The sequence below is a fragment of the Lithobates pipiens genome, unplaced genomic scaffold, assembly GCF_037356315.1.
Source record: "Lithobates pipiens isolate NorthernLeopardFrog02 unplaced genomic scaffold, aLitPip1_a1.2 Scaffold_8, whole genome shotgun sequence".
NCBI lineage: Eukaryota > Metazoa > Chordata > Amphibia > Anura > Ranidae > Lithobates > Lithobates pipiens.
The window spans coordinates 691,676,879-691,689,505 of NW_027507903.1; the positions used below are offsets into that span (position 1 = coordinate 691,676,879).

The 12,627-nt window shown below is 47.9% G+C and overlaps 1 protein-coding gene across 1 annotated transcript in view; it reads right to left on the reverse strand.

Annotated features, from left to right (window-relative positions):
- Positions 1 to 533: 533 nt before the first annotated feature.
- The window catches only part of LOC143962552 (uncharacterized), a 64,527-nt gene continuing 52,433 nt past the window's right edge, over positions 534 to 12,627 (reverse strand). Inside the window, exons 2-5 of the mRNA XM_077471819.1 lie at positions 7,018 to 7,131; positions 4,221 to 4,316; positions 4,082 to 4,138; positions 534 to 634 (exon numbers count right to left, since the gene is read on the reverse strand). Of these exons, the coding sequence (XP_077327945.1) occupies positions 534 to 634; positions 4,082 to 4,138; positions 4,221 to 4,316; positions 7,018 to 7,123 (360 nt within the window). The 5' untranslated portion in view covers positions 7,124 to 7,131. The remainder of the gene's footprint in view (positions 635 to 4,081; positions 4,139 to 4,220; positions 4,317 to 7,017; positions 7,132 to 12,627) is intronic.

Sequence of the window (12,627 nt, forward strand, 5' to 3'; positions counted from 1 at the left end):
TTCTCCACCTAACTATATTCTCCACCCTAACTATATTCTCCACCTAAACTATATTCTCCCCCTAACTATATTCTCCTCCTAACTATATTCTCCTCCTAACTATATTCTCCTCCTAACTATATTCTCCACCTAACTATATTCTCCACCTACTATATTCTCCACCTAACTATATTCTCCTCCTAACTATATTCTCCACCTAACTATATTCTCCACCTAACTATATTCTCCACCTAACTATATTCTCCACCTAACTATATTCTCCACCTAACTATATTCTCCACCTAACTATATTCTCCACCTAACTATATTCTCCACCTAACTATATTCTCCACCATTCTGCTGTCTCCATTCAGAAAAGCTTAGCCTCTGTAGTGAGAAATCCAAGCAAAGCCCAAAAGTACCCAAACGCACCCATATTCCAGAAAACTCCTCCCAGTCCCCGTGTAATTCCCACCCCTTTTAGAGTCCCAAGTTGGGTCAATGGTTGGAGATTTATCCGTAATAATGATCTACTTGCCCCCCAAATACATATGTCAGGTCTGATCTTGGAGCGTATGATTACCTGCTACATCATCAGATAGAATTCGGTTCACAGAAGCCTCCATCCTATTTATTTTAGTGATTACACTGGCGGCTGTGAAGAGAGGAAAACCATGATAAACATTTCCTGTACATTCATTCACCAACATTGCTGAACACTTGGGACGAGTGGAATTGCTCGGGGGTTCGGTTTGAGCCGGGGTTCCGCCTTTGGAAGTTGCCCCCTAAAAACGTACCAGACCCTTAACATAGTGGACCCTTAATCAGACTCCTACCCTGGGTATGCCAGTCTAGGATAGCCAGAATAGGGGGGGATGAACATGCACCACCCCTCTTCCTAAACCATGCCAGGCCACATGCCTCCAACATGGGTGGGGCTCTTGGCAAAGCACCTTTCTCTATGTTGAGGAGGACAAGGGCCTCATTCCCGCAACCCTGGCTCGGTGGTTTTGGGGGTCTGCGGGCAGGGGACTTATCGAAATCTGGAACCCCCACTAAAAATAAGGGGCCCCTCCAAAAAATTCCCTCTACCTAAAAAAAATAGTACCCTTATTTATGCACAAAAATGTGAATAAAGACACAAAAAGCCCATTATTTATTAAGAAATTAAAAGTTCACATTGTAAATCCAACATCAATCATGATGACTGCCGCCCACCAACTCGCTGAAGGAAAAAAAGCCGACAGGCCCGGTGCACACGACTGATCCGAGGCTACTCCTTGCCGAATGACAGCCCCCCAAAGCAGTCATCAGCTACAGTGCCTTGAAAAAGTATTCATACCCCCCCAAATTGAGAAAATTATAAATGGTTTTCAACATTTTTTACAAATAAATATCTGAAAAGTGTGGGGGAGGGGCATTTGTATTCGTCCCCCTTTACTCTGATACCCCTAACTAAAATCTAGTGAAACCAATTGCCTTCAGAAGTCACCTAATTAGTAAATAGAGTCCAATATGTGTCATTTAATCTCAGTATAAACACAGCTGTTCTGCAAAGCCCTCGGAGGTTTGTTAGAGAACCTTAGTGAACAAACAGCATCATGAAGGCCAAGGAACACACCAGACAGGTCGGGGATAAAGTTGTGGAGAAGTATAAAGCAGGGTTAGGTTTGTAGCGGCGGCTCCTGAAGAGCACGCGCTATGGGTTTTTCAAAGTTAAAGTTTTGCCTAAACTACAGTCTGGTATGGGTACAATTGTCTAAATTAGACTTCAACATCAGTCTGACTGGACGGTAAGATGTTCAGCCTGGCCACAGGGGGGCGCTGTCTCTTCTGGCAAGCATGGAACTATGGTCTGGTTAGGTGCTTAAGTTACTCTCTCTCGGAGCCCGGCCCAGTGGGAGTGGCGCTCTCGCTGTGCTTTCTGGGAGAGGGTATTTAAGATGCGGACATCATGTGGTTCGGGGTTCCGTCCAGAATGATGTACTGACTTCATGGTCCTGGTCCGCCTGACCAGCCCCCAGGAAGGCTATGGCCTGGGGTACGGATCCACCCGATTTTGATGTCTTGGGGCTGGCTAGCCCGAGGCAAGGAAACTAAAGGAGGATTCTGAGGTGGTTGGGTGCCGTCTCCGGGTCGGGAGAGATCCAGTGACTTCAAGCATTCCAGGGGAGGACTCTTCAGAAGAAGACCACGTACGGGATGGTTTCTTAGTAAGAGCCTGGAAGGGCTGAAGTACCCAAAAGAATCCGATCTTGTGGATATCGCCAAGTTGGCTGAAAGATCCAGATATCACACGAGTGTCTTCAAGTTTAGTTTCCTACATATTCTGCAACAACGTCGGTGGCAGAGACTTGTCCAGAGGAAGCACCTTGTTGGCTGCTAGACTTTGTGAGAGAGAGACACTCCAACCTGAGTGATCATCCAGCTGTGATTGGCTATTCTCTGGGCCGGGCAAGGAGAGCATTCATCAGAGAAGAGCCAAGAGGTCCATGGTAACTGTGGAGGAGCTGCAGAGATCCACAGCTCAGGGGGGAGAATCTGTCCACAGGACAACTATTAGTCGTCTCTCCACAAATCTGCCCTTTATGGAAGAGTGACAAGAAGAAAGACATTGGAGGAAGAAAGTCATAAGAAGTCCTGTTTGTAGTTTGTGAGAAGCCATGTGGGGGAGGGGGCAGCAAACATGTGGAAGAAGGTGATCTGGTCAGAGGAGACCAAAATTCAACTTTATGGCCTAAAAGCAAAACGCTATGTGTGGGGAAACTAACACCGCCCATCCCCCGAACACACCATCCCCACCGTGAGACATGGTGGTGGCAGCATCATGTGGTGGGATGGTTTTCTTCAGCAGGGACAGGGAAGCTGGTCAGAGTTGATGGGAAGATGGATGGAGACAAATACAGGACAATCTTAGAAGAAAACCTGTTAGAGTCGGCAGAAGACTTGAGACCGGGGCGGAGGTTCACCTTCTAGCAGGACAACGACCCGAAACATCCAGCCAGAGCTACAATGGAATGGTTTACATCAAAGCATATTCATGTGTTAGAATGGCCCAGTCACAGTCCAGACCTAAATCCCATTGAGAATCTGTGGCCAGACTTGAAAATTGCTGATCACAGACGCTCTCCATCCAATCTGACAGAGCTGAGATATTTTACAAAGAAGAAGAATGGGCAGAAATGTCCTCTCTAGATGGGCAAAGCTGGTAGAGACACCCCCAAAAAGACTTGCAACTGTAATTGCAGCTTAAAGTGGTTCTACAAAGTACTGAATACCAATAAAATACATTTAAGTTTTTGGTTGTAACATGACAAAATGTGGAAAATGTCAAGGGGTATAAATACTTTTTCAATGCACTGTATATAAGGAAAGGGGCGGGGGGAAGTGGTGACATCATTGCTTAAATATGACCAGAGACCCAATTTGAACAGTGATGTCACTGCTATCCCCACCCCTTTGCTTTTGTGGCCGAGGATTTTAAGTCATATAAGTCAACGGGGCCAGTGATGTTAGCGGTTGTGGGAATGCAGCGGGTGTCGGCACCTGCCACTTCTTTAGTAACAGTTAACAGCAAGAAGCTATACTATTTACTGTAGAAGCGGTAAAAAAAAAACAAGGGAGGAGGGCGACATGATTGACCACATATGACCATGGCCATACTCAATCAATAACATTGCCCAAATATGGCCAGTGGACCAATTGTGATGTCACTTCTATCCCTGGCCCTTTGCTTACATGGCTGGGAATTCCCGGCTATACAAGTCAATGGTGCTGGTGAAGCCAGAAGTTGCTAGGGGCATGGCAGGTGCCGGTACCCATTGCTTTCTTAGCAACCATTGACAAAAACTGTCATTAGAAGTAAAAACACAGCTTCTACATATGATGTTCCTCTCCCATCAAACAAGAGGAAAAACGGACAAATGTTTGTACATTTATTCAGATGCCCAACCAGCTAATATTGGGGCCAAACCATTGGCTCATCCTTACTAATTATCTGGATAGATCACACTGCACAGTCTTTCAGTATAAATTGTTTTTAATATGTTTTCTCACCTTTAGGAGTGTGTACCGTACACTTTCCAATCCTGCCCCAACTCACCTCTCATGTCCTTTATGAAGGTTTCAGTGTTGGTCAGTTTCTCCGTCAACCTGGAAACTAAAGGAGAAGAACATTCATAAGGTGAGGAAACCAGACCCCCCCCCGTCACATAGTGTCACTCCTCAGAGGTCCATCTTACCATCCTGGGACAGTTTCTGAACTTGGATGTCCACTCCTAGACTCAGATTCCTCAGCTTCACCTCCATGTTCTGCTCTGTCTGATCCACCCCCTGACCTGCCAAAGTCAGAGAACCAGAATTTAGTAAGTAGGAGAGGTTCAAGGAAATATAGTGTAGACAGTAGAGAGGGGGTTGGGAGAGCTTGCAGAGAATGCAGTGTGGACCATTGGGGCAGAACTTCTAGAGAATGTAGTGTGCACAGTAGGGAGAGAGCTGCAGAGAATGTAGTGTGGATGGTGGGGAAGAACCTCCAGAGAATGTAGTGTGGATGGTTGTGGGAGATCTTCCAGAGCATATAGAGTGGATAGTGAGTGGAGATCTTCCAGAGAATGTAGAGTGGACAGTGGGGGAGAGCGTTCAGAGAATGTAGAATGGATAGAGAAGGGGGATCTTACAGAGAATGTAGTGTGGATGGTGGAGGGAGATCTTCCAAAGAATGTAGTGTGGATGGTGATGGGAGATCTAGAGAATGTAGTGTGGACAGTGGGGGAGATCTTCCAGAGAATGTAGTGTGGACAGTGGGGGAGATCTTCCAGAGAATGTAGTGTGGATGGTGATGGGAGATCTAGAGAATGTAGTGTGGACAGTGGAGGGAGATCTTCCAGAGAATGTAGTGTGGATGGTGAGGAGAGATCTTCCAGAGAATGTAGTGTGGATGGCGGGGGGAGATCTTCCAGAGAATGTAGTGTGGACAGTGGGGGAGATCTTCCAGAGAATGTAGTGTGGACAGTGGGGGAGATCTTCCAGAGAATGTAGTGTGGATGGTGGGGGGGAGATCTTCCAGAGAATGTAGTGTGGATGGTGGGGGGGGGGAGATCTTCCAGAGAATGTAGTGTGGACAGTGGGGGGAGATCTTCCAGAGAATGTAGTGTGGACAGTGGGGGGAGATCTTCCAGAGAATGTAGTGTGGATGGTGGGGGGAGATCTTCCAGAGAATGTAGTGTGGACAGTGGGGAGAGATCTTCCAGAGAATGTAGTGTGGACAGTGGGGAGAGATCTTCCAGAGAATGTAGTGTGGACAGTGGGGGGAGATCTTCCAGAGAATGTGGTGTGGACAGTAGGGGGAGATCTTCCAGAGAATGTAGTGTGGACAGTGGGGGGAGATCTTCCAGAGAATGTAGTGTGGACAGTGGGGGGAGATCTTCCAGAGAATGTAGTGTGGACAGTGGGGGGAGATCTTCCAGAGAATGTAGTGTGGGTGGTGGGGGGAGATCTTCCAGAGAATGTAGTGTGGACAGTGGGGGGAGATCTTCCAGAGAATGTAGTGTGGACAGTGGGGGGGGGGATCTTCCAGAGAATGTAGTGTGGACAGTGGGGGGGGATCTTCCAGAGAATGTAGTGTGGACAGTGGGGGGAGATCTTCCAGAGAATATAGTGTGGACAGTGGGGGAGATCTTCCAGAGAATGTAGTGTGGACAGTGGGGGGAGATCTTCCAGAGAATGTAGTGTGGACAGTGGGGGGAGATCTTCCAGAGAATGTAGTGTGGACAGTGGAGGGAGATCTTCCAGAGAATGTAGTGTGGACAGTGGTGGGAGATCTTCCAGAGAATGTAGTGTGGACAGTGGGGGGATCTTCCAGAGAATGTAGTGTGGATGGCGGGGGGAGATCTTCCAGAGAATGTAGTGTGGACAGTGGGGGGAGATCTTCCAGAGAATGTAGTGTGGACAGTGGGGGAGATCTTCCAGAGAATGTAGTGTGGACAGTGGGGGAGATCTTCCAGAGAATGTAGTGTGGATGGTGGGGGGGATCTTCCAGAGAATGTAGTGTGGACAGTGGGGGGAGATCTTCCAGAGAATGTAGTGTGGACAGTGGGGGGAGATCTTCCAGAGAATGTAGTGTGGATGGTGGGGGGAGATCTTCCAGAGAATGTAGTGTGGACAGTGGGGAGAGATCTTCCAGAGAATGTAGTGTGGACAGTGGGGAGAGATCTTCCAGAGAATGTAGTGTGGACAGTGGGGGGAGATCTTCCAGAGAATGTAGTGTGGACAGTGGGGGGAGATCTTCCAGAAAATGTAGTGTGGACAGTGGGGGGAGATCTTCCAGAGAATGTAGTGTGGACAGTGGGGGGAGATCTTCCAGAGAATGTAGTGTGGGTGGTGGGGGGAGATCTTCCAGAGAATGTAGTGTGGACAGTGGGGGGAGATCTTCCAGAGAATGTAGTGTGGACAGTGGGGGGGGGGATCTTCCAGAGAATGTAGTGTGGACAGTGGGGGGGATCTTCCAGAGAATGTAGTGTGGACAGTGGGGGGAGATCTTCCAGAGAATATAGTGTGGACAGTGGGGGAGATCTTCCAGAGAATGTAGTGTGGACAGTGGGGGGAGATCTTCCAGAGAATGTAGTGTGGATGGTGGGGGGAGATCTTCCAGAGAATGTAGTGTGGATGGTGGTGGGAGATCTTCCAGAGAATGTAGTGTGGATGGTGGGGGGGGATCTTCCAGAGAATGTAGTGTGGATGGTGGTGGGAGATCTTCCAGAGAATGTAGTGTGGATGGTGGGGGGGGATCTTCCAGAGAATGTAGTGTGGACAGTGGGGGGAGATCTTCCAGAGAATGTAGTGTGGACAGTGGGGGGAGATCTTCCAGAGAATGTAGTGTGGATGGTGGTGGGAGATCTTCCAGAGAATGTAGTGTGGATGGTGGGGGGAGATCTTCCAGAGAATGTAGTGTGGACGGTGGGGGGAGATCTTCCAGAGAATGTAGTGTGGACAGTGGGGGGAGATCTTCCAGAGAATGTAGTATGGATGGACTGAACTCACGTGTGATGGTGACGATGAGGATGATGATGATGAAGAGGAGACCAGTGCAAAGTGCTAACAGAGAGCAGATCAGGCCGGAGGAGGGTTGGGGGATCCACCTGTTCATGGTGATTCCTGAAAGAGAGAATTGCATTGGACTCCTTTGTGAATGTTCTTAATTCTCCATGTCGGGTGTAATTCTTAGAATACGATTATGTAAGGATGTAAAAGACGAAATCTATAAGTCATTACAATAATTGAGTTCTCTTCTAGGTGTCTTTAGGTTGGTGGTCTGCATTCTACACATACTATATAATATACAAAAAAAAATTGTGATATGGACACCAATAGGAGTATTCTTCCAAAACTGCACTTTATTGACCACCAAAGGAATTTTTCTTCGTCTGCTTCCCCTTCTCCTGCAACACACCAGCAGCAGCAAGGCACAGCACCTTCACAAAACAACCGGGAGTACACTCCGCTCTCTAAGGAAGATCTAGATGTCAGTTTAGAAGCTTTATACACTAAGCTGCATACTAAATTCCGAGCTGAGATACAAAATTCTACAAACACACTGTCCCAAGAAATAGCAGCAATAAGGACACGCACAGACTTGCTGGAAAACAAACATGAGGAGATAGCAATTACTTTTAATGATCTTTCAAGAGAACATGAAACACTATCTTCTGCTTTTACGCAATTACAAGCCTATGTAGAAGATTTGGACAATAGAAACTGAAGGAATAATCTTAGAATAAGAGGAGCCCCTGAATCGGTCACAGATTTAATCGCTTATTCCACTAAACTATTCCAGTTCCTATTGCCAGATCAAGACCATTTATCATTCAAATGCGATTGAATTCATCGCGCATTGAGGGCTAAACCCCCACCTGACAAACCTCCCGAGGATATCGTATTGTGTATGAAAGATTTTCTTATCAAAGAAGAAATAATGCGCGCTGCTCGGAGCATCAGAAATGTCACCTTGGATGGAGTTCAGTTGTGGATCTACCCAGATATCTCTCAAGCAACACTTGACAGACGCAGAAATATGAAGGAGATCACATCTGTTCTCTCCACAGCAAGGATCCGGTACAGGTGGGGATTCCCCTTTAATAATATAATAATATGCAGACCCTTTGAAAGATGACCGGAAGACCTATCCTCTTCTCCCATCCAGGTCCCATCTTAACAATTTTTCTATTTGGGTGCATCCTTTTTATTTTTATCCCATATTTATTTTTATTTTTTTGTTTTTTTTTTTATGTTTTGTACTCCCTCTGGATTCTTTTTATTTTTTCTAACCATTGCTATTTCAGCAGTTTATGTGTTATAAACTCTCTTTAAAATTACCAGAATACATTCTAACTTCATTTTCAGATGTAGCTCGGGCTTCTGAAGACACTATGTATTTTTGAAATTTAATGTTACACCTGAATTGCAGTTTGGTTTGGGTACAATTGTTTCAAATTTTGACCTCGGCATCAGTCTGACTGGACTATAGGGTGTTCGGCCTGGCCATAGGGGGTACTGTCTCTTCTGGCAGGCATGGAACCACAGTCTGGTTGGGTGCTTTAAGGTTACTTTCTCTCGGAGCCCGCCCAGTGGGAGTGTCACTCTTGCTGTGCCTTCTGGGAGAGGGTACTTAAGATGCGGATGTCACGTGGTTCGGGGCTAGAAGTATGTTCTGTTTCAGACTTCCACTTACCAGACCAGTGAGTCCGCTTGGGCAGAGGGTGGTCTCCCGTACGTGTTTGACTTACAACCCCTGGTAGAGTAGACAGGTGGCTGGGAGTGCGAAGTGGAATGAGAGCCTATGAGGAGGACCCAGGAGCTGGAAGTAGGATGAACCCCAAAGCAGCAGGTGAGTAGGCTGAAACACAGGCAATTGGGTGCGGAGCAGGGGCTGAGCAGGTGGGTCCAGGTACAGGCAGGATTCAGCAACAGGCGGGCAGCAACGGTACAATAGGAACAGGCAGGAGTGAGGTCAGAACAGGCCGAGGTTAGGTGCAGGCGGAGATCAGGGGTGTGCAAAGAACAAGCCGGGGCGTCAAGAGATCGGAGATACAGGAATGCAGATACAGACAACGGAGCAGGGAACGGAGAAGCTGATGATCAGGCAGCACTTGAATGGAGTATGCGGCAGACCTAAATAGGGCAATTGGCGCCAAACCCCGCGCACATGCGCGCGCCACTGTGCACGTGCGCGTGCCAACGCGCACAGGCGCGTGCATAAGTGCATGCGCGTGCGCCCGAGCGCACACCAGTGCCACCAGGAGTGCACACAACAGCGCGCACCAGCCTGCATCGGCGCACACCAGCGCTAACAGGAGCGTGCAAAGGCGCACACCAGCGTGCACCAATGCCAGCAGGGGTGCGCACCACAGCACGCACAGGAACATGCGCGCCAGCACGCACCATCGCACACCGACACACACCAGCATGGCCAGCACCGCGACCAACCAGGTAACTTCTCTGACATTCTGACTCCATGGTCCTGGTCCTCCTGACCAGCCCCCAGGAAGGCTATGGCCTGGGGTGCAGAACCACCCGACTTTATGTCTCAGGGCTGGCTAGCCCGAGGCGAGGGAACTAAGGAAAGGATTCCGAGGTGGTCCGGTGCCGTCTCCGGTCGTGGAGAGGCCCAGCAACTTCTTAGCTATCCAGGGGAGGAGTCTTCATAAGAAGGCCACGTACGGGTTGGCTTCTTAGCAAGAGCCTGGTGAGGCTGAGGGACCTAAGTGAATCCGGTCTCGTGGGTATCGCCGAACTTGCTGAAAGATACTGGTACCACACGAATGTTCTACAAATTTTAGGTTCAGTCTCTAAAGTTTCTGGGCCATCTACCACGGGAACCCCCTAGACCAGGGATATGCTATTAGTGGACCTCCAGCTGTTGCAAAACTACAAGTCCCATCATGCCTCTTCCTCTGGGTGTCATGCTTGTGGCTTTCAGAGTCTTGCTATGCCTCATGGGACTTGTAGTTCTGCAACAGCTGGAGGTCCACTAATTGCATATCCCTGGTCTGGATGAAAACCGAGGTGAAGAAGGTAACGGTAAGCCCAAATTATACCAGCAGCTCCTTCAGGGGTTAGTGCTACACAGACTTATAAACATACTATGGTAAATGAGTCCACATAGTTAAGACGACTAAATCTCACTAAACAATGCAGTTACACTGACAACTATTGCGATAGTCCAGCCTTTCCCAACCTTTCCAACACAGAGGAACCCTTGAAATAGTTCTCCGGGTGTTGGGGGAACCCTCTGCTAAAAATGAGAAATCTACAACTCAGGATACATTGGTGTGATGGTCAATGGGAAGAATGGTCCTTACACTTGTGGTCAGTGGGAAGAATGGTCCTCACACTTGTGGTCAGTGGGAAGAATTACCCCCTTACAGGCAACTAAAAAGATCAATGGTGTCGGTGGGAACTTATCTGAGAGGCGGAAATTGCCCAATGCTGAAGGAACCCCTACAACCTCTGGAGGAACCCCTACAACCTCTGGAGGAACCCCTACAACCTCTGGAGGAACCCCTACAACCTCTGGAGGAACCCTGGTTGAGAATCACTGTGATAGTATGATATTTCCATCTCCTATACATTGAATTTGCTGTTGGAGTCTATTATAAACCAACACTGCCATCTTGTGTCCCTTATTGGTACTGCAGCCTCCATGGTAATTACTTAAAGCAGAGTTCTACCCATTTTCTACACTTCCTTCCTACGGTATCCCCCGTGATCATCCTTTTCGCAATGGAAATACCTTTAATTACCTTCTTTCTCCTTCCGGTGTCTTGTCGAATACTGTCCCCCAGTCAGATAGTGTCCGCCCTGTACTGCGTTTGCGCACTATGGAGGACAAGGAGACGCCGAAGGTCTCCGAAGATGAACGGCGCCTGCGCACTGAGTCCAGGTTCAAGCCCCACCATCCAAGTGGACATAGAGTCAGAAAAATTCTAAAAAAATAATTAAAAAAAGTTATAAAAATTGGCGAGCCAAGCGAGCCCTGTTACTACGTGCGGTTTTACATCATCTGCCGTATGTCCGCTTGCATGGTGGGCCTTGAAGTTGGACTCAGATTTTTGGGGGGTCTCCTTGTCCTCCGTGCTGCGCCTGCGCAGTACGGGGCGGACACTATCTGATGGGGGGGCAGTTCTCGGCAGAACACCGGCAGTATCCGCCTAGGCGATTACATCACTAGGCGATTTGCGAGGGCTCCTGGGATAGCGGATCCTTGGCGAATCGCCTAGTGACGAGACCTTGCGATGATTGACGGGAACGTCCGCCGGCGCCACGCGTTAGAACTCAGGAGGAAGGCGCGGTGAATTGGTGCAGCTGGCTACCCAGCAGTCACCTCCCATTCTCATGCATGCTGGGTAGCCAGCTGCACCGATTCCCGGAAATAGATAGAAGAGGGCTTCAGGTGCCCACAGTGGAGATGGACCTCGCCTGCTTCTGAATCATTCCCAGCTCCCCGTCATCTAAAGATATACATGATAGGCTTCCCAGGTATACACACTCAAATCAATCGCCGTGGCTCTCCGCCCCGTGCCGCCATGATTTTCCCCACTCGGATACTATTACTCTTACCAGAGGGATCTTTCACCCTCTACATGAATGTCAATTCAAAGTTTTATTTTTATTTTTTTTATTGGCTTTTCTTTTGCTATTCTTGTTAAACTCATAAGACTTGATTGTAAGTTACTAAGACTGAGTATTAGACGGGCCGATCTAATTAAGTTTCACTGTCGGGTGGGAAATCAATATTTTTCCAACCCCATTACTATTACTTTTAATTCAGGACTTTTTTTTCTTCATTAGAGTTATATGTTAAACCAAATTATTGTTGAACGAAACTAATTTTTTACAAACAAACATAAATGTGGTAAATCCTTCCAGTGTCGTAACCAGAACCCTCAGGGCCCCCGATGCAAGAAACCGTGGAGGGCCCCCGAACAAAGCTCTTTACTCCGAGCCCGGTGGCGGAACACCAGGGACCGGTCACAAGTGAGTGGCTGCATATAAAGGAACCGATTTCTCCACCCCCCCCCCCCCCCCCGCTTCTCCTCCTCTCCCACCCACAGGCATTCATCAGCTGCAGGAGGATAATGGACAGATCAGTTCCTCTATGTCTATGTTTCACAATCTTTTTCCAGTCAGGGCGCCCCCTTGAAGTACATCCCCATGGTTAATGGGGCTGCACTGCGACCCCCCTGCAACTGTGTGCATTGCATGGAGTTGCAGCATAGTGATGATGCATTTAAGGGGTTAAAACAGGTGGTCAGTAGGCAACATATTGCCTCTCTAATGGCTGTCAAATGCCTCTGAAAAGCGATCTGAGCATGGTACGCTTTTTCGGAGGAACAGCATTTTACATAAAATGTGGATACATACATGTAAACACACACACACATAATATATATATATATATATATATATACACGCACATATATACAAATGCACATATAAACCAGTGGCGGCTGGTGCTCAAAATTTTTAGGGGGGGCACAAGCAAACTGAAAAATTCAGAAAAAAAAACATCAATTGCAGCCACTGTACCACCAAACGCCACCACTGTGCCCATCAAATGTGGCCACTGTGCCCATCAAGCTCTGCCACTGTGAC